The sequence below is a fragment of the Podarcis vaucheri genome (genome assembly GCF_965113315.1).
Source record: "Podarcis vaucheri genome assembly, chromosome: 5".
Taxonomy (NCBI): Eukaryota; Metazoa; Chordata; class Lepidosauria; order Squamata; family Lacertidae; genus Podarcis; species Podarcis vaucheri.
In genome coordinates, this window is record NC_138763.1 from 85,490,119 (window position 1) to 85,513,895 (window position 23,777).

Here is a 23,777-nt window from a genome sequence, read left to right on the forward strand (position 1 = left end):
AATTTATGGAGTGTCCAAAGGTGTATTGGTTGACGGCAAATTGTGTTTTTTGCTTCTGCTCTAGATGATTTGTAAGACCTGTTGCCGTATCATGCTGACCTTCGAAGAACAGAAACAGTTTTTGGATTATCTGAAGAGACCTGGTTTGACCTACCTCCAGAAACGGGGTTTGAAAAAAAAGATCTCCGAAAAGTGCAGAAAAAAGAACACCTGCCCGTATTGTGGGGCTTTTAATGGTGAGTGCATTAATCTGCCCTTTGGTCCTTAAGCAACTTGAGTCTGGAACCGCTTAAGAACTTGAGAGCCTTACGGATCAGACGGGGCCACCTGGACTAGCATCCTGTTTTCACAGTGGCGAGCTAGATGCCTATGTGAAGCTTGCAAGCAGGGATCCAAGTGCAAGAGCTCTCTCTGCTCTGCGGTTTCCAGCAGCTGGTATTCAGAAGGGTTCAGAAATACTTCACGGACAGATAGGCAGTATAAGACTGCCTCATATTACCACAGGTATTTGATTATAAGTAAAGGGACCCCTGACCGTTAGGTCCAGTCGTAGCCGACTCTGGGGTTGCGGCGCTCATCTTGCTTTTTTGGCCGAGGGAGCCGGTGTACAGTTTCCAGGTCATGTGGCCAGCATGACTAAGCCGCTTCTGGCAAACCAGAGCAGAAACGCCGTTTACCTTCCCGCTGGAGCGGTACCTATTTATCTACTTGCACTTTGACGTGCTTTCGAACTGCTAGGTGGGCAGCAGCAGGGACCGAGCAACGGGAGCTCACCACGTCACAGGGATTCAAACCGCTGACCTTCTGATCGGCAAGTCCTAGGCTCTGTGGTTTAACCCACAGTGCCAACCACATCCCTATTTGATTATAGATAGTGTCTTATTTTTGTTGTTGTTGAGATTTTCTATGTGGTTGTCACTCTCAGCTTTTAAAATTGTTGCTTGACTTTAAAAGTCGCTGCAATTTCTTGGTTGCTGTTTTATAGCCGAGATTATGTAATGCCTGAAAAAAACCAATTTGGGACTTCCGGTTCGGCGCCAGCGCTAATGGCTGCTCCCTCTCCGAGCTCCGGAGAGAGGACGGCTCTGCGAGTTCGGGTCTGACCCGCTACGGCAAGCGGGGGACCCCTAAAATCACAGGAACGGAGCCTGTGAACAAGGAGATTCGGTGGGCACCTGAAGCGCCCCCCTTTACCGCAGAAAGAGCCTTTTTAAAGGCTCCGGAACGACAACGGGGAGCGCGGTGCTGAGAATCGCTACCCAGCCCGCAGGGTGAAGCCGCGTCGCCATTAGTGGAGAGCGCCGATTCCCTTCCTGAATAATCTGGACAAAAAAGACCCGTGAGTAAGATTGAACCTCTATTCGTGTCAAAACTACTTGAAATTAGGCTGAAAACGGGAAAGGCGAAAATTAAGGAAGTCTGCCTTCCCCCGACTGCATGACAATTAAAGCAACGAAAGTTACTGAGCTGCATCCATATGGGATATTGTCTTTAACTGCTTGAATCCGACATTTGGACTTTGACTATCCCCTCTAGCTTGCAGGGCAGAGGGGAGGAATAAGTGATTTTATAAGCTGCATGACCAACTTAAAGGAAAGGGAACTCTCTGCAGCCTTCAACCTGGCACAAACTGCTATTAAAACAAAGGAACACTGAACTGACTTTAGACTCTTGTGAAAGTAACAAAGTGGAAATCTCATTGCTTATTTGTTACAAAGTTTTGGGACTCTGTGGACACAATATATCAGGGAAGGCTGGGACTCTATCTATTGGGAAAGTGTTGCAAGATACATATAGAAGCCTCCCGATAAATCTGCTTTTTAAATACTCTTTGCCTTTGTTTGCGGACATTTTGATTTGCTCCCTCTAGAGGGTAAATTAAAAGTTGCTACGCTTTGGGACAGTGGAATTTTCCTTTAGGAGAAGGCTCTCGTGGGAAACGACCTTGGGATATGAGTGGCCCAGCAGATGAGATAAGCACGAGAGCCAAGACAAGGCAATATCAACAACAGCTACAGCAACACAAGAAAAGAGGCTCGATCTCAGGCATAACTCCTACAGTGACAACAGGACAAGAAAAAGGTACAACAGTCTCCATGGATGCAGTGTCGCAAGCCCTTCTTAAGATAAACCAGTCTTTGGAGAATCTAACAAAGCAGACGGCAGAAAATACCAAGAAATTGACAGAGAATTCACAGAAATTGACAGATTTAACAACAAGACTTGACCTGAATACAGAATCTATAAACAGGCTTACGCAAGAAAATTCTGCCACACGTCAAATTGCGGAGGAAGCCAGAACTATTGCTGGAGAGACCCAGGAAAAATTAGAACCGATTGCCAGGAAGGTCTATGACCACGACGCAACTCTGGCATTGTGGGAACTACAAAGAAAAGAAAGGAATTTGAAACTACGATCAATTCCAGAGGACGAAGGAGACAATCTTACGGATTTTTTAACGAAAGAGTTTGCTGATTCCTGGGAAGATCTAGAGGAAGACGAATTTAAAATTACAACAGCATTTAGACTGGGCAGAAGACAGAACAGAAAGGCGCCGAGAGACTGTCTGATTACCTTGAGATCGAAGGAGGAAAGAGACAAAATTTTAAGACTGCACTTTGAAAAGGCCTTACAAATTGGGAACTCACCGATACAGATCTTTAAAGACATTCCTAAACATATTTTGGACTTGAGAGCTTCTTATAAGGATTTGGTCTACCTGTTGAAGAAGAACACCATTCTCTTCAGGTGGGAATTTCCACAGGGACTGTCTTTTGATTATAGGGGGAAGAAGGTGAAAATAAAGACGATACAGGATAAAGACAGGTTCCTGCAAAGAAATCAAGAAGATTTACAGAAAGGAACTGTAGACCCAATTGCTGAGCAAAAGAGTGTAATAGACATCCTGAACCTTTCGTTTGGACAGAATCTTCCACCACCAACAGAGGAGGAACAACAATTGGGAGCTGTTGGAGGAATACCAGAAAAATAACAAGATGGCCCTGCAATTCCTTAGCTGGAATTGTAATGGGATGAACAGTCCTTTGAAGAGACGACAAGTATTCCATATTTTGTACAGAGAACAACTGGACTTGATTTGCTTACAGGAAACCCATATAACTAGAGCACACAGGAGACTGCTTATGAATAAAAAATTGGGACAAGAATTTATTTCGTCGGACAAAGTGAAAAAAAGAGGAGTTGTGATTTATGTAAAAGAGAAGTGGGCTCCAAAAATGATGTTCAAAGATGAACAAGGAAGATATTTAGCGGTGGAGATTCAGGTACAAGGAGAAAAATTTTTGATAATTGGGATCTATGCACCAAATGAAGGTAAAGCAGAATTCTTCAAAAAACTCCATGAAACTTTGACGGATTATTTGGAATACAATATGATAATCATGGGAGATATGAATGGTGTAGTTTCTACAAACATGGACAAGACACAAAGACTGACACTTACTAAAGAAGGGAGACTCCCGAAGACTTTCTTCGAAATGACTGAAAATATGGACTTAATAGACATTTGGAGAACAAGGAACCCTCTTGAAAGAGAGGGAACCTTTTTCTCCCATGCAAAGATGACCTGGACCAGAATCGACCAAATATGGGTTACTAGTGGAATGGCTCCGAAGATTAAGAAGGTAGAAATCTGCCCAAAAACCTGTTCCGACCATAACGCCGTGAAGATGGAAATGAAATTTACAACAACTGGTCAGTTTAGATGGAGAATGAATGACACCCTATTTCGAGATAGAGAGATCCACATGAAGGCCCAAAAAACTCTAAAGGACTATTTTGAAATCAATCTAAAGGGCGAGGTGGAAAAAAGAGTGATCTGGGACGCAAGTAAAGCTGTGATGCGAGGATTTTTGATTCAACAAAATTCAATAAAGAAGAGGAAACAGAATGAGAAAAAGGAAAAAAATTTGGAAAAGATAAAAGAAGGAGAGAAAAAATTAAGATCAAAACCAAAGTCCCAGGAGATTTTGAGGGAGATTAAGTTGTATCAAACACAATATATGGAATTGATGAACCAAGAGATAGAATGGAAAATAAAGCAAATGAAACAAAAGACATTTGAGTCGGCAGACAAATGTGGTAAACTTCTGGCATGGCAACTTAAGAAAAGACAGAAATTAAATACAGTCACAAGTCTAGAAGTGGATGGAAAAAATATATTTAAACCCAACGAGATAAGAAATTGTTTTGTGAGTTACTTTAAAAAACTTTATTCCCAAGGATTACAAAATGAAGAGGACATAGATAAATTCCTTAATAAATATGGATTACAAAAAATCTCTCATCATAGCAAGGTGGATCTAAACCAGAGAATAACAGAACAAGAGATAGAGGGTGCCATTCAGGACATGCAATTGGGCAAATCTCCAGGGCCAGACGGACTGACTTCCAGATATTATAAATCTTTAAAGGAATGGTTGATACAACCGTTAAAGGAAGTTTGTAACGAGATCTTAGAGGGAAAAAAGGCACCCGAATCGTGGAAAGAAGCATATATCTCACTCATACCAAAGACAGAGACTGAAAAGACTCAACTGAAGAACTACCGCCCAATTTCGTTACTGAATGTGGATTACAAAATTTTTGCAGACATTTTAGCAAAAAGATTTAAAAGAGTACTGATGGAGAAGATTCACAGAGACCAAGCAGGCTTTCTCCCAAAAAGACACCTCTCAGACAATGTTAGGAATATAATAGACATTTTGGAAAAGTTAGAGGTGAACATAAATACTAAAGCAGTTTTGATATTTGTGGATGCGGAGAAAGCCTTTGACAATATTTCATGGAGTTTTATGAAAAAGAATCTTCATGGGATGGGGGTAGGACAAGGATTTGAGAATGGTATAGGTGCAATATATTCCGAACAAAAAGCTAAGTTGATTGTAAACAATGTAATAACTGAGGAACTTAAGATAGAAAAAGGAACACGACAGGGGTGCCCAATTTCCCCATTGCTTTTCATTTCGGTCCTGGAGGTGTTGCTGAACATGATTAGAGACGACCAGCAGGTTAAAGGTGTAAAGGTCGGAACCAAACATTATAAGTTAAGAGCGTTCGCAGATGACCTGGTTTTGACCTTGCAGGAGCCAAACACTAGTACAAAAAGAGTGTTGGAAATAATCCAACAATTTGGACAGGTAGCTGGATTTAAATTGAATAAACAAAAAACTAAAGTCTTAGGGAAAAACCTAACAGATATGGAAAAGAATAAGTTTCAAGAAGAGACAGGTCTGACGGTGGTTAAGAAGGTGAAATATCTAGGGGTTAATTTAACATCTAAAAACTTGAATCTGTATAAGGACAATTATGAAAAATGTTGGTCAGAAATTAAAAAAGATTTAGAAATATGGTCAAATTTGAGATTGTCAATGTTAGGCCGAATTGCAGTGATTAAGATGAATGTATTGCCTAGAATGTTATTTTTATTTCAAACTTTGCAGATTATTGACAAGATGGACTGTTTCAAGAGGTGGCAGAAAGATATTGCGAAATTTGTCTGGCAGGGCAAAAAGCCCAGAATAAAATATAAAATTTTAACAGATGCAAAAGAAAGAGGGGGATTTGCCCTGCCGGACTTAAAATTGTATTATGAAGCAGCAGCATTCTGCTGGCTGAAAGAGTGGATGCTCCTCGAGAATACAGATATCTTGGACTTAGAAGGTTTCAATAATGCATTTGGCTGGCATGCATATCTATGGTATGACAAAATCAAAGTGCATAGTGCCTTTAAAAATCATATTGTAAGGAAAGCGTTGTTTAATGTTTGGATGAGATACAAAGATCTGTTGGAAAACAAAACCCCTAGATGGTTGTCACCCTTAGAGGCTAAGGCCCACAAGAAAGTTAATATGGAGGTCGGATGGCCAAAGTATTGTGAGATCTTAGAACAGGATGGAGAGAAACTGAAATTAAAGAGCCATGAAAAATTAAAACCCAAAGTACAAGATTGGCTCCACTACTATCAAATAATGGAGGTTTTTAAACAAGACAGGAAAATTGGCTTCCAGGTGGAAAAATCAAAACTTGAGACAGAATTGTTAGAACCCAATATTAAGAATTTGTCAAGAATGTATAACTTGCTGTTGAAATGGAATACACAAGACGAAACAGTTAAATCAGTTATGATTAAGTGGGCACAGGACATTGGTCATAATATTATGTCTGCTGACTGGGAAAGGTTGTGGAACACTGGTATTAAATTTACGGCATGTAGTGCTTTAAAGGAAAATGTGATGAAAATGGTCTATAGGTGGTACATGACCCCAGTTAAGCTAGCAAAAATTTACCATTTGCCTGATAACAAATGTTGGAAATGTAAGGAAACTGAGGGTACTTTTTATCATCTTTGGTGGACATGCCCGAAGATTAAGGTTTTCTGGGAGATGATATATAATGAAATGAAAAAGGTATTTAAATATACCTTCCTTAAGAAACCAGAGGCCTTTCTCTTGGGCATTGTCGGCCAATTGGTGCCAAAAAAGGATAGAACTTTTTTCATGTATGCAACAACAGCAGCAAGAATACTGATCGCAAAGTATTGGAAGACACAAGATTTACCCACCTTGGAAGAATGGCAGATGAAAGTGATTGACTATATGACATTGGCGGAAATGACGAGCAGAATTCGTGACCAGGGAAAGGAGACTGCGGAAGAAGACTGGAAGAAATTTAAGATTTATCTTAAGAACTATTATAAACTTGATGAAGTTTAGAATGTCGAGATTCTACAGAGAGAAAGGGTTGCAGTAATATAAGATTAGATTAAGAAAGGACTATGATGAATTAGGATGGGAAAAAACATTTATATGTTGCTATAAAACTTGGATATGAGGATGCAGAAAGGGGAGGTATGGGGAAGTCCGAGGAAAGAAGTTTATGAAAGGACATTTTGAAATTATATTTGTTTGTTTGTCTGTTTTTCTTTTATGTTTGTTTGTTATAAAAACTCTTGTAAAACCAATAAAAATTTTATAAAAAAAAAAGAAAAAAACCAATTTGAACCAAACATTCTTAGTCCTAGTAACTAAACCACAATACAGTAACCTTATTCTACTGAAGGTTTTGGTCGGTGTGTCTCCTGTGCTCCTCATTTTTTCCTCTTTTTTTCTAATTCTGTTTGTAAAACATTGAGCATGACTCTGGAGTGCTGACCAATGTAAATTATTAAAATGCAAAAATGTGTGTGCAAATTTTCTGGATCTTGTAGGTACTGTAAAGAAGTGTGGCTTACTGAAGATAATCCATGAGAAATACAAGACGACGAAGAAGATAATGGACCCCATTGTGTCTAACTTCATACAGTCCTTTGACACTGCTATAGAACATAATAAAGAGATTGAATCCCTACTGGGGAAAGCCCAGGTAAATAATAAGAAATCTGTACAGTCTTGTATTGTTTCAGTTTTCTCTTCCTTTGGGAAGGGGGATTTCTCTTAGGTTGAAACAAACCAAGGATTTTTTTATATTTTTTTTTGCAAAAGCATTTCTTGATGCTTAGTGCCTAGAAGATGGTAGCCTATCTTAGTCATGTTTTTGCTCTGCAGCAGGGTGGATTTGATTTAAATCAAATCAATTTAAACATTATATCATATGTATCCATTTTTGTTAACTGATGTGGTTAAACAATTTTTTTTTAAATTAGCACACATGAAAATCTTAAAACAAATCCTTATTTCCTGATGGATAGCCTTTGGACTATAATGTAACTTAAATAGAAAACTATAGAACGATTTTTTCTCGAAAAGCATTGTATATTAAAAATCCGATTTAAATAAAAGAAAATCCAGTTATTATTTTATAAATCATAATTTCTATCCACCCTGCTCTGCAGTGTTCAGTAGCAGACAGTACAGCAGGGTTTTGCCTTTTATTCAACCTCCCTCCCACCTAGACACTGCTGCATACAGGGAGGGATAAGTTCGGTATGGAGCATACATGCCAGCAGAGCCAATTGGGTGCTTCTGCCACCAAATTTGCACCGTATTAACCTCACCACTTCCCTGCCTCTCTCCACCCAGTATGCAACAGTGATTTGGAGGCAGGGAAGTCAGGTAAGCGACCAGTGAAGTGCCTTCTCTTGTCTACCCAACCGACAGATGGTTCACAGCACCTTAAAAGAAGTTGGAGAGATTGTAGCATAGCAGCTGAGTGCGTGGCTTTCTTGCAAAACCCTAGATTAAAAGCATTTCCAATTTAGTATGCAATCTTACACTTACCTGGGAGCAAGTCCCATTGAACCTAGGCTTACTTCTGACAGTTGCATTGTTGCAGGGTTTTTTTTTAGCAGCAAGCCTGTAAGAGCTTGACTGCGTGTGATCCTTGAGAATTTGGTTTGAGATGGTCAGAGTTGGGATTCTCAGGCTCTAGGAATCACTAGTGTAAGGAGGTCCCTTATCATTTCTGTCATCAAACTCTAATAACGGTTATTTGCCATGTGTGAGAGATGATGAGTGGGTGGCGACGAAAAGCCAGACATTCTTATTTTCTTGTCACGGAGGGAGGAAATGTAGCACAGGAGTCCGTGAAAGTACATGTGTTGTTGTACCAAAATCACTGAGTTATTGTGTGGGCTGAATCACTATACATCTTGGCTGCCGCTCGAAGAGCTGAATGTTCACTTTGCACAGTCTGCCAACTGCTGTAATCGGCTTGAATTATGTCAAGGAAAGCTTTTAGCCTTGTGTGTCCCCTGGTAACAGCCTGCAATTCCATTAGATGCCCTGCCTCATACTCTTAAAACAATTGTGTCTGGGCAGCTAGTGTACTTGGCCTTCATAGGCAAATACGCAGTCTAGACTCTGAGTTCTGTGTGTGTATGAAGCCATATATACTTGAAGTGTGTGGATGCAGTAGTTCAGGGGTCAGCAAACTTTTTCAGCAGGGGGCCGGTCCACTGTCCCTCAGACCTTCTGTGGGGCCGGACTATATTTTGAAAAAAAATATGAATGAATTCCTATGCCCCACAAATAACCCAGAGATGCATTTTAAATGAAAGGACACGTTCTGCTAATGTAGAAACACGCTGATTCCCGGACCGTCCGTGGGCTGGATTTAGAAGGCGATTGGGCCAGATCCGGCCCCCGGGCCTTAGTTTGCCTACCCATGCAGTAGTTGTTAGCATGTTCTTTCGGCTGACTGGAATGTGTCCTTGGACTATGACAATGCTATTCCTTGCCTGGAACATTCATTTGCATGTGTGTATAAACCTCTGATTTATGTGTGGCTGGCTTATAGCCTACTGTACAAAGTACAGTACTTTATACCATTGTATAGGGGATGGCCCAATAACTAGGAAATAGGCAAACTTTGAGAAATGTCTGCTTAAGCCTTTTAAGCCTTTGTGTTCTAAAGAAAATAAAGAACACATTTGTGATCCTTAAAACATGAAATGCTGGCACAACATTTTGCCCTTCCTTGTGGTTTTAAAGCTACCGGTACTTGACAAATCAGTGGACAGGGCATTGCTTGAGTCTTAGCCAGAAACTGAGTTTCCCGCTCTGCAATGATAAAAGTGTGATTGTAACCTTTTACGTTTTGTAGGAGAACTTGAATCCTTTAGTGGTTTTAAATATCCTAAAGAGAATTCCCGCAGAAGACATCCCTCTGCTTTTGATGAACCCCGAATCCGGCAAGCCTTCGGACTTGATCCTGACACGACTCTTGGTCCCCCCGCTCTGCATTAGGCCGTCCGTGGTGAGCGACTTAAAATCCGGCACCAACGAGGATGACTTAACGATGAAGCTGACGGAAATAATTTTCCTCAATGATGTGATCAAAAAGGTGAGCTGCCCTTTAATTTTATATTTGTGGCTAAAGTAGGTATGGATTGTGCTTCTTAACAGTGCTTTTTAGAATGCCGTCCTAAATTCATATGCTATTAGCTTTGGAATTTGTAGTAAAATGCATGGCTAGTGTCCATAGGAGACACCTTATTTTAGGTCCCCTTCAAACTCTGTGAGTGCCTGAGTTTCGTTGCATTCTTATTCTAAGCATATATGTGTGAGGTTGGTCTGGGCCTGGGGTTGCCATAATGTTCCTGACCTCTTAGCTCCTTTCCTACCATGCAAATCTCCTATCCCTTCTGCTTATATCTATGGTGTTATGTTATGTCTGCATCAAGCATCCTTAATGAGCTTGTGGCTGGGGCAGGGATTGAACCTGGCTCTTCCAGAACCACCAAAATCACAAAGTTGTGTGGTTTTTTTTACACAGGAGTAAAACACAGATGAGACTAGGGACAAAGCCATTTCTCAGCCCCAGAGAATTCTTTTTTTGGGCAACCTTGCAGGGGTTATGGTGCAATATGTTCCTAATCAAAGATCTTAACTGCAGCTGTAATATATTTGGTCTGGTAAAAGTTCTCAGATCTTGAGTTCACATCTGGAAGTCCATATTCAGAATTGCTCCGAAATGGTTACTACTCTGGTTATTTTTGTTTCCTTGTTTTGCAATAAAACTTTGTGAAAGAAATTTGATTTGTGATTCTCATAAGAACATCGTTACATCCTTGCAGAACTTGCCGAATGTTCCCTAGAACTATGGAATTGCTTTTGTTGAAATTTCCTTTCTTGAATTGGCTGTTTTGTTGTTGGGCAGCATAGAATATCAGGAGCCAAAACTCAGATGATAATGGAGGACTGGGACTTCCTGCAGCTGCAGTGCGCTCTGTACATCAATAGTGAACTCTCTGGCATTCCTCTCAACATGGCACCCAAGAAGTGGACACGAGGCTTTGTTCAAAGACTGAAGGGAAAGCAGGGTAGGTGTTTCAGCTTAATCTCTAGCTCCTGCAGCTATCACATCTGAACATGTGAAACCCCCTTATGTCATGTCCATGTAGCCCCAGTATTGGCTAGTCTGACAGATACTCTTTCTGGAGTCTGGTGGCAGAACCTTTGGATTTTTATCTTGCTTCCCAAAGCAGTTTTTAGGGGGAAGTAATGAGAGCAAACTCATTTGTGTGTTGAGCTCTGTTATCAACTTCTGAAAGTGGGATATAGACTATCCCTCTGGGGTCATGTATTTCAAACAGTGCAGTTATATCCTAATGGTCAATATGGGCTTTGTAGCTTTTGTTTGTTGGACTTGCCAGGCAGACTCTGCAGCTGACAGTCAAGGCGCTTGGCAGCAGGCTACTAGTGCATTTGTGCACATTAACATTTGCTAGTGAGTTTTAACCCTTTTATTTCCTGATACAATCGGGAAATCAAAATGAGCACAGTTGAATCTGCTATATTTTGTGCTATGGAGGTTGCTGTTCATTATACCTAATGTCCTCCATGATTTTGCCCATTTGTACACCCTTCCTGTACCAATACAGAGGTCTATGCCCTTAAATCTTCCAGCTCAATCCTTAGTCATCCAAAAGTCTTCTACTTGCTAGCTTAGATAACTCCACCTTTGTTATCCGTTATACCTGTGTAAAACTCTCTTCTAAGAACATCTGCACAACAACACTTCTCTATCTCTCGTCCTTCAAATGCCTTCTTAAAATTCACTTTCTCCATGAAGCCTGTGGTTTAACCCTCTTGCCATCATCACTTACTGAAACGGAGCTGAAATATGTTCAACAGAGTTGAATGCATATTCTCCTGCTTCCTTCGTCCCCAGCTACCCTATTGCTTGTTCCTGGGTCACATTTTCAGACTCTATCCTCCTTGCAGCAGGAACACATTGTTTTGTTTTTTTAAACTGCATAAAGCACTCTGTACATTGATAACATCAAATAACAATAATAAAGAATAATAACTTTAGTTTATTTTCTCTGTGGAAGATCAGAGGGTTTTTTTCTTGACTGGCTTCAACTTTCTCTTTTCTCGCCTCCCTCCACTCCAAGGTCGGTTTAGAGGAAACTTGTCTGGAAAGCGAGTGGACTTCTCGGGCAGAACAGTGATCTCACCTGACCCAAACCTGCGCATTGATGAAGTGGCTGTGCCTGTTCATGTTGCAAAAATACTAACATTTCCTGAGAAGGTAATTGGGAGAAAATGAAATCTTCTGTTGTGTGGTGCAGTCCCTTGCTGTAGTAGCTTCCAGAGAGTCTGCACATGGTTCTATCAAGATCAGATCTCAAGCTTTGTTTGAATCACCAAGTGGAATTAAATACCCTTTTGACTTAGGCTGTACTTGGGAAAGAGATGGATGTCAGACTTGCTCCTGATATCATTCCATGTAAAGGACAGGCCAGGTCCTATTGATAGAAATTTAGCTGTATGTTGTCTGTTCCTTAAATTCAGAAGCTACAGTGGTACCTCGAGATACAGATGCTTCAGGTTACAGACTCCGCTAACCCAGAAATAGTACCTTGGGTTAAGAACTTTGCTTCAGGATAAGAACAGAAATTGCGTCATGGCGGCAGTGGGAGGCCCCATTAGCTAAAGTGGTACCTCAGGTTAAGAACAGTTTCAGGTCAAGAACGGACCTCCAGAACGAATTAAGTTCTTAATCTGAGGTACCACTGTAATCTGGTATCTTCACAATAGCATTCCCCTTGCTCCTTGCACTCTTGCCAAGCTGAAAGGTCATTTAGTATGTATATTTTTATAGATGACATCCAATAATCTTGAAAAGAGTTATAGTATGTGCACAAGAATAGGGCTAGCCCAAACATGGAACTTAGCAAGTCCTCTAGTGCTAAAATTCCAGAAGTGTCTCCTTCTGTTTTCAAAATGCCTTGAAGAGACCGCCAAGCGGAAGAAGAGAACAGAGGCATCTTGTCAGTTGTGTGATGTAAAGGGATATCCCAGGGTATTGGGGTATTATCTCTGTTACAAAGGAGTTACAGGCATTTAAAATAACAGCGAGAAAATGCTATCTTAACTCTTGATCATTTAATATGTTGTTGTTTGTGCTGCCTAGTATATAATACAGAGAAAACTATGATTTACCCAGGGCAGCAAAAATTATTGGCAAAGCTCTGCACAAGAATTGTGTTGAGTTTTTCAATTTTAACTCAAGCATTCCTATTACAGGTGAATAAAGCTAACATCGACTTTATGAGGAAACTTGTTCGGAATGGTCCAGAGCTTCATCCTGGTGCCAACTTCATTCAGCAGAGGCACACACAGATGAAAAGGTTAGGCCTTGTATCTGAAATAGACTCATTTTACCTCAGTCACTTGATTTGAAAATTTAGGGCTTGTTTTGAACATACCGAGAGGCTATCTGGATTTTTTTCTTTCCCCTCTTTTCAGTTTCACTGATTCTTGCCTAAGATGCTAGTCTTGTTTGTGTAAACATTCAAAATTTGTTCCTTATACAATTCACTAAGTACTTGCCTTGAAAAGCAGTGGCACATCTGGTGGGCAAAACTTAATTTTGATCCAGTTGCTGTGTGCATGTGACCTTCAAAAATAGGTCTTCTGCAAAAGTGTGCTGAGGGTAAGCTAAGTGCCCTGCTCTTCTCCCATGAACTGCTGATTGGGTTGCAGTAGGCAGCATCTAAAAATGGATGCTTCCCCCCTTCCAAAATCTTTATTCATACATGTGTCTTAAGCACTCTTTAATGATGATAATTTTCGTAAATTGTTGGTGGTTTCTGCGTCCATTTGCACAAGTAGATTCTCACCCTCCCTCTAACTTTAAAAAGTTACCTTCACTGTTGTAAAATGGTATGGAAAAGTTTTCAGCTGTGATTTCCTTTCTTATCACTGAGGAAGCTCAGCAGTCCTGTGGAAGAGCAGCTGTATAACTGGAAAACAATCATTTCCTCTAAGACTGATTATTTCTTATGATAGATTTCCTTTCTTTCTTTCTCTCTCCCCCTCCCTCCCTCCCCCCAGGTTTTTGAAATACGGAAACCGTGAGAAGATGGCTCAGGAACTGAAGTATGGGGACATTGTGGAGAGACACCTCATAGATGGCGATATAGTCCTGTTCAATCGACAGCCCTCTTTGCACAAGCTCAGCATCATGGCTCATATAGTAAGCATAGCAACTTACTGCTGTGGTTCCTTGGGGCGTATTTATTTTTATTACCGTTCATCATCATAATTGGTCACCTAACACATACATTCATTAGTTCTTAAGGCTTTCGTGCAAGAGTATTATTCTTCTGTGAGAGAAAAAGAGCACGATCACTGATTTCTGCCTGCCAGGCTTCGGGCGTGATCTGTGTGATTTTTACATGACCCAAATAGTACATGTGGCCTGCTACCTTCTCCAACTTGAGTAGCTATTCCACAGCTTCTGTAATTTCATCTGTGTGGTATGGCTACCATTGCCCCAGATCCAAGCTAAGTAGAACAGTATTCAAGTCAGATAAGGCAATGATCACGACTTGGCTGCTATTGAGAGATTCAGAGGGCAACAACATGAGAACAGGCCTTTTCTGTGGTGGCTCCCCATCTGGAATGCTCTCCCCAGAAAGGCTCACCTAGCGCCATCATTACATGTCTTTAGGCTCCAGGTGAAAACACTCCTATTACCCAGGCCTTTGGCCATTAAATAATCTATGGCCTGTTAGATTGGGGGGGGGGCTGTTATGAATGTTTTATTATTATGTTGTGTATTATGTTCTTAATATTGCACACTGCCTTGGGATTTTGACTAAATAAATAAAATAACCTTAGGATCTTCTCCATTTTGCATGAGAAGAGTTGTCATTCACCTCTCTTTCTGGACCATATTAGCCAGCTAAATCTAAAATCCAGGTTTTCTGATACGTGCCCGAGCAAAGCTGGCTCTGTGTATGCAGCAAAGTGGGATAGTAAAATCACCTTTGGGTTGCAGAGGAGCAGGGAGTACACTTTTAATGTTTCTCTGGTTCAGATGCCCAAACTTATCTGCAGGTATAAAACTAGCATTTTGGTAGGAGTGGGGGATGTCTCTAGGCCAGTCTGTTTTACTTTTCTACTTGCAAGGAGTCCTTTTCATAGGGGGGCATTCAAATATGTAATTCCCCACTTGCTGTCTGATGTGGTACAGCATATTCTACCACCTCAATCTGCTGCATGTGTACACCCACCCTATGCTTTAAATTATTAGGATAATGCATATAGTGGGTCTTTGCTAGACTTTCCCTATAACTGATACACGGAAGGGTGTGAGCCCAGATCTGTGCTGTAGGTACAAGCCCAGATATCCTAATGCCATCATGTTTTCTCCTGTCTAAGAGTTGGGTAAAGTTATGGCTCACAATGCCTACATCATTACATTATCTTAAGCCTCCAGCAGTGCCAGGCAAAAATGAAATACACTTGTCATTTGATGCAGCAAGTCCTCTCTCTTTTTTTGTAAAACTGAAATTATGTAAAAGCAAAAGCACAAATTTTCTAAGCATTTTCCAAATGATATGTTCTGAATTCCTTGTATGTTTTACACAGAATTTTTTCCTTCTGGATTTTTTCTTCTGATACATTTTTTTCAGGCCAGAGTAAAACCACACCGGACTTTCAGATTTAATGAATGTGTCTGTACACCATACAATGCTGACTTTGATGGCGATGAGATGAATCTTCATCTTCCTCAAACCGAAGAAGCCAAAGCAGAAGCCCTTGTTCTGATGGGGGTAAGCAAAGTACTATTAAATACTTGCCTGTTGAGATGGGGGAGGTTCACTGCCCACTGCCTGATTTCTTTTACTGGTTGAAACCTTTTAAGAAGTGCACAAAGTGTGCATTTTGCTAACTGCTTTCCTTCATGCTTCCACTTGGTGAGGAAGGGGAAAGAGTCGGAGATAAGTACAGAGGAAAGTTACTTAAAAGAAAACAGGGCAGAGAAACTGCTGAGGGCCAGATTTAGCCTGTGGGCCACATTTTGGCCCCATGCCTTTTGTAGAACAATCTTGTCAGGATGGAATCATGCCTACACTGACTAGGCAGTAAAGCCCTATCAAACCCTAAACAGATTTATTGCATTAAGAAAATGCACTGGAATATAACGTGTGTTTATATATGTCACAGAAAGGAGTAGAAAGATCTTGTAGTAGTATGATCATGTACATAATAAGAGTTTTTGAAATATTGTGCCATGTTTCCCTAGTTAATATATCTTCCTTCATCTAGACTAAAGCAAACTTGGTAACACCAAGAAATGGAGAGCCCCTTATTGCTGCAATTCAGGATTTCCTTACAGGTCTGTATTTGAAGTCAAATATGTGTTTACCTGTGTTATGAGACACTCATTTGTTTTCAAGACCTCTTAGATCTTCCTTGCTCATGCATGATAGAATAATACCTCCTTGCAAAAAAAAAGAACTATTAATATGGCATCATTGATATTGTGGTGCCTCTTCTGAAGAGCAATTTTCCTGCTGGGCATGACACAGAGATGCATGGGTGTAGAGGTGACCAGCGTTCTGCAAAGGAGGGTTCTGTATGGACTGCAGGATTGCATCAGTATTGGAATTTCTGCACTGAAGACCTGGGCCTAAGTGTGGCCACCGCTGAGATATTCTTAATCTTTGCCTTGTTGTCTCTAGGAGAGCCATGTGGTAAAATATTTCCCTTCATTGTTCTCTTTTTAAACACCTTTTGGCCTTTCTAGCGTCCAAAATGCAACCTGCATGAAATTTGTTCATTTATACTAATGCAGATAATTAAGATTCTTTTTCCTTTCACGCCACTGCAGTTCCATGTGATCCGCTTACGTTTAAATGTATTGCCAGTATAGTGTATGTTACTCAATGCTCTTTCTAGCTTATCCTCTTATACGGAAATGTTTGTGTTGTGTTTTAGGGGCTTACCTCCTCACCCTCAAGGACACTTTCTTCGATCGAGCTAAAGCTTGTCAGATTATCGCTTCTATTCTGGTTGGCAAGGATGAGAAAATAAAAGTTCGCCTCCCACCGCCAGCAATTCTCAAGGTATGGAACGTCTTGGAGAAAGAGTGCATAATTGAGTTTAGTCTGTAATAAATTGGTGAGGTTCTTTTGCCTGGACGTGAGGTTGTTGTATCAAAAGGCAAGCTCTGAGGAAGGACAAGAGGCCTTTCTGGAGGGTGGCAAAGTCTCAAACTGGACAATAGCTGAACACATCTGTCTCCCCTGTGACACTAAATGTGTTACACTGCAGTTAATACACCACGTTGGGTTTCAAAAATGAATGTTCCCATCGCTGTTGCAGATAAAAATTTCCGTTGATTTCAGCTGAACACACGCTGCTTCAGTTATCGATGTAATTCTTACTGGAGAAAGGATAACCATAAGGGTTTCCCCATTAAATGGACCATCTCTGCAGTGCTTGGTTGCAAATTCTGATTACAAAGAGACGGGTCTTCTTCCATTTGGTGGAAGGGAGCAGACATATTTGTGTGGCTGTATCTTTTGACCTCTGCCTCATGGATTGAACAAAGGGCAGGTTTTAATCTGTGATTAAAGCTTCAGTTGATTGGTTTAATCAATTTAATTGGTAGAGATTGAAACCGTGGCACCATCCCATTGCTTAGAATCATAGAATTGAAGAACTGGAAAGGGACCACAAAGGTCATGTGATGGGATGATGAGCTGCTTGTGCGTAAAATCGTAGTCCCTCAGAGTCTGTGCAAGTTCACAAACCTCTGTCTGTGACGGAGCCCCTCAGACATGGCTGCTCTAGTCACTTGCAGATTCCGACAGTGGTTGCTTTCGGAATCGCTTCCAGCATAAAAGCTCCTTAACGGAAACACGTCTTCTGGACTCGCGGCGTGACAGTTTCCGGCGAGGAGTGGGTCTCCCTATGGGAGGTCCAGAAACCTCCCCACTGTTCTCGCTGGACGTGTCCCTGAGCCCTCCCTCTTGCTCACTTTCCCTCAGAGACCCACCTCTCCCCCTGCTGGTTCCTGCTTCAGCTGCTGAGTCTCTCCCAGCCTCCCTGAGCCCTCCCTCTTGCTCGCTTTCCCTCAGAGATCCACCTCTCCCCCTGCTGGTTCCTGCTTCAGCTGCTGAGTCTCTCCCAGCCTCCGTGAGCCCTTCCACCACCTGTTCCTCCGATGGCAGTTCCCTGACAGGTCATCTATCCCAACCCGCTGCAGGGCAGGAGTCTTTTGCCCAACGTGGGGTTAGAACCCACGACCCTGCGATTAAGAGTCTCGTCCTCTACCAGCTGAGCTACATGTTGCTCCTTGACCTAGAATAGTTGAAAAGAAGTGGAAGAGTGGTTTGGAGTCCTAAAGTATAATGTTTTTGCATGTTCTAGTTCTATAACTTTAGTGGAAGCTCTTCTGCTTGTCTTCATAATCCTTTGTCCTCTTCCAGCCTGTAACCCTGTGGACAGGAAAGCAAGTCTTCGGTATCATTCTGAAGCCTAGTGACAGTTGTCCTGTCAAAGCCAACCTTCGAACCAAGGGCAAACAGTATTGTGGCAAGGGAGAAGACTTGTGCAGCAACGATTCCTGTAAGTGGAGGAGTGGGGAAGCCTGAGACTTGGCAACTGTAACTTCTGACATAATTACTGGCCACTGGGTTTATTGGAGATTTGTGCTTTCTTTTTCTTCTTCAAATTTTATTATTATTATTAATAATAATAATAATAAAATTTTATTTATACCCTGCCCTCCCCAGCCAAGACTGGGCTCAGGGTGGCTAACAACCAACAATAAAAACAAGTTGATTAAAATACAATTTAAAAAGGTTAAAATACAACATTAAAACATTAGGATGCAGCCTCTTCACAGGAGGAGAAAGGGAAAAGAAAGAGGGGGAGGGAATCAAACTGATTCTAAGCCAAAGGCCAGATGGAAAAACTCTGTCTTACAAGCCCTGCAGAAAGAAATCAGATCCTGCAGGGCCCTGGTCTCATGAGACAGAGTGTTCCACCAGGCCGGAGCCAGTGTTGAGAAGGCCCTGGCTCTGGTTGAGGCTAATCTAACTTCCTTAGGGCCCGGGACCTCTAGGGTGTTGCTATTTATGGATCTTAAGGTCCTCCGTGGGGCATACCAGGAGAGGCGGTCCCGTAGGTACGAGGGTCCTAGGCCGTGAAGGGCTTTAAAGGTCAAAACCAGCACCTTAAATCTGACCCTGTACTCCACCGGGAGCCAGTGCAGCTGGAAAAGCACTGGGTGAATATGCTCCCATGGCAGAGACCCTGTAAGGAGCCTCGCTGCAGCATTCTGCACCCACTGGAGTTTCTGGGACAGCTTCAAGGGCAGCCCCGCGTAGAGCGAATTACAGTAGTCAACCCTGGAGGTGACCGAAAATACTTTTCAGATTTATACATTTCACTGATTTTACTATCATTTTGACATTTCAAAACTTGACTTCCTTCTCCCTGTTTCTGCGATTCCTTAAATTTATTTAATATCTCCTGCATATCCAAATTAACTTAACTTGCTCATTTATTCATCTTCTTTAAATATATATTGTTATGAAACTGCAAGTTATTAAAATAATCCTGCCAGTGTTTTTAACTGTTTACAATTTATCTGTAAATATTCAGTAAACCATTTCCATTCTTTTATAAAAAGTTTGTTATCTTGATTTCTTATTCTTCTGGTAAGTTTCGCCATTTCTGCATATTCCATAAGTTTTTGTATCCATTCCTCCTTTGCTTCTTTCCATTTTGGGGCAAGTAACATTCTTGCCACTGTAGTCGCATACATGACTAAATTTCTATACAGTTTGGGTAGTATAGAATTCCTATAATTCCCAAGAGAAAAGCTTCTGGGTTGTTTTTTTACAAACGTTATTTTAAACATCCTTTTCCTTTCATTGTATGTCATTTCCCAGTAAGCCTTAACCTTACCACAAGACCACCACATATGATAAGAAAAAAGAAAGAAGAATTGTGCTTTTAAGGTAGCAAGTGATAGTGTATCTTCCAAGGACCTTTTAAAATTATTATTTTATTCGGGACAGGTGAGATGTTTTCAGCAGACCAAAGAAAGTAACTTTGTGTACATAACACAACTTAAGGAATTCGCTGGCTGATAGAGGAAAATGGATCGAACTCTTTCTGTACCACATCAGTTTCCAAGCGTTCACAAGCCTCTGCCGTTTTGGTTTCTGCAGTTAAAAGAGAGAGAATAATTTGCACCAAAGTGGCTCCCATACATGGTGGACGAATAGGCCTCAAGTGGTACACGTCTCTTTTGATCTGCCTTGAAGCATCTGCAACTAGAAAAGAAATTACTTGAGATCTGTCATTTCTAAGGAAAATTATCACTGTTTGGCAAGTGCAGTGCAGATGGTTCCTTTCATAGGAGCTGAACATTGGGCAAAACTGAACAATCTGACTTTGTGGGGAGGGTTGTTTTTATTTCTGAAACTAACTTAACCTCAGACCATTGTTCTAGTTGAAATCAAACTGTTAAACAGTCCCTAGATTGTTTTTGGAATGAGAACAATGTTTATGAGGTTAACTCGATTTGGGCAAATGCTTGCAGCATGTTCTACAAAGAGAGGTTTACTTCGTTGGCCTTTTGTTGTAGAAAATACTGCTGAGACTTGCTTTGAAAGTCTTCTTGCTGCCCAAAAGCAGATGTTCCCAAGGAAGGTGTGGACGCCCGCAGCTCAATATTGTTTGTGGCTGAACCAGAAAGTCCTTTGGAGGATGCTGTAGACCCCAGGCGAAAATGCACATCCATCTTATAGGTGCACGTTGAATGAAGAGACAGTCCTGCTTGTCTTGTCTGTTAAATTAGCAAAGCCAGCTTTAGCTTTGCAGTCCTTGACATGTCAGAGTAAGAAAAGGAATCCCCTTGTTTGAGAATTATAGCTCCCATACAGAAAGCCGGGCTCTTGTTTGACTGTGCTCAGTTATGTCTCTGTCCTTGTTTCAGTCTCTGTATTTATTCTTGTAACTAGTTTTAATTGTAAGAGGTCCCATGACCTTCGTGGTTGAGAATTTGTGTTTGTTTATATGCCCCGGTGGCCTTAAACTGTTACAAAATACGAAATGACTGAAATATGCTTGGATTCTACTACCCACCCTCCCCGTCTTACAACTTGAGTTCTCAGCATTTCTGCATCTACCGTATAGGTTTCTGGGTGTGTTAAAGCACTGTTTTTCTAATTTGCAAACCAGGAACCACAACTGGATAATGCCCTAATGTACACTGGGCTGCATAAGTAGCCCTGCCACCATTATTTTGAGAAGAGTTTCTTTAAGAGAAGGGATGAAATGTTGCTATGTTGGGGCTAAAAGTGGTCGTGAGTCTGAAAAAGCTGAAAACAGGAAGCTTAGGTTGACAAGCTTCTGACGTTTTTTTCCAGACGTTGCAATCCACAATAGTGAGTTGATGGCTGGCAGCATGGACAAAGGAACTTTAGGGTCTGGATCCAAGAATAATATCTTCTACATTTTGCTGAGAGATTGGGGACAAGGGGAGGCAGCTGATGCGATGTCACGGCTAGCCAGACTTGCTCCTGTCTACCTCTGTAAGTACCTTGAAAAGTGGCTTTCTGGTAATTTTATTCATTTTTTATTGCACTATGTTTCTATCCCGCACTCTTTCCAAAGAGCTCAGGGCAATGTGATGCACAGTTCTTCCCCACCCCTGTTTATCTATCCTCACAACAACCCAGAGAGGAAGATTAGCTGAGAAATATTGACTGAGCTATCCTCTGAGTTTTATGCCTGAATGAGGAATTGAACCCAGATCGTCCTAATTTTGACACTGTAACCAGTATACCACAATAGTTCTAATAAGACCCTCCACAGCTGACACTTCCTAGTCAAAACTGGAGTCAATACTAAGGTCTGGAATTTGTGTCTCCCTCTTCACTGAATTCACTGGGATCATGGCATGGTGGAGCTTAGGGTTGGATACCTTTTTTTTCAAAGAGTCATTAAACTGCACAGACATTGTAGAAAGAAGGTAGTTGTTGTTCGTCCCTAGTGATGCCACAGGCACATTCCAATAGATGCCACTTGTTTAGGGAAGAATTGTGACACACACAGACACACACCCCAGTGACAAGATAATCAAATTTGAGTCCAGGAAAAGTACTGGCTTTGTAACAACAAAATTTGTCTGGGTCTTGTGCAGTGAGCACATAAGCCATAACCATGCCTATCAATTTATTCTCTGGAAAGGCCCAAAGAGAACACACAATGTCAAAATGTACCACAAGCCAGCAAGACTATCTACTAAAAATGCTACCCTTTTAAAGCTAGTTCTGCTAGCTTTAGGAAAGTCTAAATATATCTTGCATTGATAAGAAGTTTAAACCCTGAGTTCAAAAGTAACCTCGGTTAAAATTCTCTGTGTGGCACTCAGTGAGCTGATGTGTACATTTGGCTGTTGTTTCCAAACACTTAGCTAATCGAGGATTTTCAATTGGAATTGGCGATGTGACTCCAGGACAGGGGCTGCTGAAGGCAAAGTATGAACTTCTGAATGCTGGGTACAAGAAATGTGATGAATATATTGACGCTTTGAAGACAGGCAAACTGCAGCAACAACCTGGCTGTACAGCAGAAGAGACATTAGAGGTGAGTTGTATACCATCTGATAGAGAATTACTCATTCTTAGTAATGAATCAGAAGTCATGTTGTGTGCTGTTTGCTTATTTACCCTCTCAAGGGTGAAACATAACTATTAAGATTCTGATTCAGCAAATTGATTTGCTGTGATTTGGCCAAACAGTTCCAAAATGTGAAGACGGGCCACATTTCAAGTGGCCAAATCACAGTAAATCAATTTGCTGAATCAGAATCTTAATCTTCCCAAGGTTGTCCCCAGGGAAAGATTGCCACTTATTCTTCTCGCCTCACTATAGGTGAACCCTCCTATCTCCTGATGGTTGAATATAGGGTTCCCCCTACCCAGGGAACAGGCACCTCCCAACAGCAATAAGTGCAAGAAAAAGAAAGAGGCAATTTCTGGCCTCCCTGAATTCTGTGTCTTCTGAAGCACCAAAGGGGCCAGGCTAGGACAAACCCCCACAGAAAGCCAGCATGTTCGTCAGTTTGACAAAATTCTTGGCCGTGCCTCTGTTGTTGCAATGATCAGCCTACAGACCTTTCATTTGGGACACTCTGCTTTTTCTTGGTCGTTAGAATTTGCTAAGATGCAACAGTCTCTTTAGGTGAATTCTTGAAATGGTCAGCTTATTAACTGTAAGTCTCCTCCCAGGCGCTGATTCTGAAAGAGCTGTCTGTGATCAGAGACCATGCTGGCAGTGCCTGCCTTCGAGAACTAGACAAGAGTAACAGCCCCCTCGTCATGGCTCTTTGTGGTTCCAAAGGTAAGCTTGTGAGGACTTTAGAAAACAAATGGCTGCTGCCCACTCGTTCTTCTTTTTCTGTTGCCAATAAATAAAGAAGGCAGCAAAAGGTTATGGTTGCGGTTCAGACAACACTTGGATCTGGAACAGGAAGCACAGGTTTAGATGTAATTCCAAGTGCATGCAGATGGTCTTTGAACCTGAGACAGCCCATATGACCAGCATCTATTTGAATCTGAGTTGCATTGCCTGTTGGTGCACAGTTAGCAACCAAAGATCAGTGGCGTGGGCAAAGATCATACTAGCATGCCAATGTTATGCATTATGGAGGCTGGCTTAAATGGCATGCTAGCAGCATGAAACACTGCACAGGTAAGTTTTGCTTCTGGTTTTTACATGGCAGCACCACCTTTTAAATCAGATACTTTCCCATGTCATTTCTATACCTCCTACATAGCACAGTTGCTTAAAGACCAAGCAGCTGCATCTTAATTTTGCGTTCAGCTGTTTGCTCTCTGTCCAACTCTAGATAGATTGTTCTTAATTCACTGGGCTGTCATGTATGAGTGGGAATTTTGTCTGCTTTTTTTTTTTTTTGCCCATGCAACATTGCAAACTGGTTCTCCAGCTCTGGTTGAACTGGCATGTCGAGTGCCAGCCCTTCCTATGTG

At 41.4% G+C, this 23,777-nt stretch overlaps 1 protein-coding gene across 2 annotated transcripts in view; it reads left to right on the top strand.

The window, feature by feature from the left end:
- The window catches only part of POLR3A (RNA polymerase III subunit A), a 59,682-nt gene that overhangs the window by 4,174 nt on the left and 31,731 nt on the right, over positions 1-23,777 (top strand). For both annotated transcript variants that reach the window (XM_082225117.1, XM_082225118.1), the window contains exons 4-17: positions 65-236; positions 7,230-7,384; positions 9,563-9,802; positions 10,619-10,781; positions 11,859-11,995; positions 12,994-13,097; positions 13,804-13,945; positions 15,390-15,530; positions 16,027-16,096; positions 16,699-16,826; positions 18,195-18,333; positions 21,150-21,314; positions 22,199-22,371; positions 23,016-23,127. In XM_082225117.1, coding sequence (XP_082081243.1) covers positions 65-236; positions 7,230-7,384; positions 9,563-9,802; positions 10,619-10,781; positions 11,859-11,995; positions 12,994-13,097; positions 13,804-13,945; positions 15,390-15,530; positions 16,027-16,096; positions 16,699-16,826; positions 18,195-18,333; positions 21,150-21,314; positions 22,199-22,371; positions 23,016-23,127 — 2,041 coding nt within the window. The remainder of the gene's footprint in view (positions 1-64; positions 237-7,229; positions 7,385-9,562; positions 9,803-10,618; positions 10,782-11,858; positions 11,996-12,993; positions 13,098-13,803; positions 13,946-15,389; positions 15,531-16,026; positions 16,097-16,698; positions 16,827-18,194; positions 18,334-21,149; positions 21,315-22,198; positions 22,372-23,015; positions 23,128-23,777) is intronic.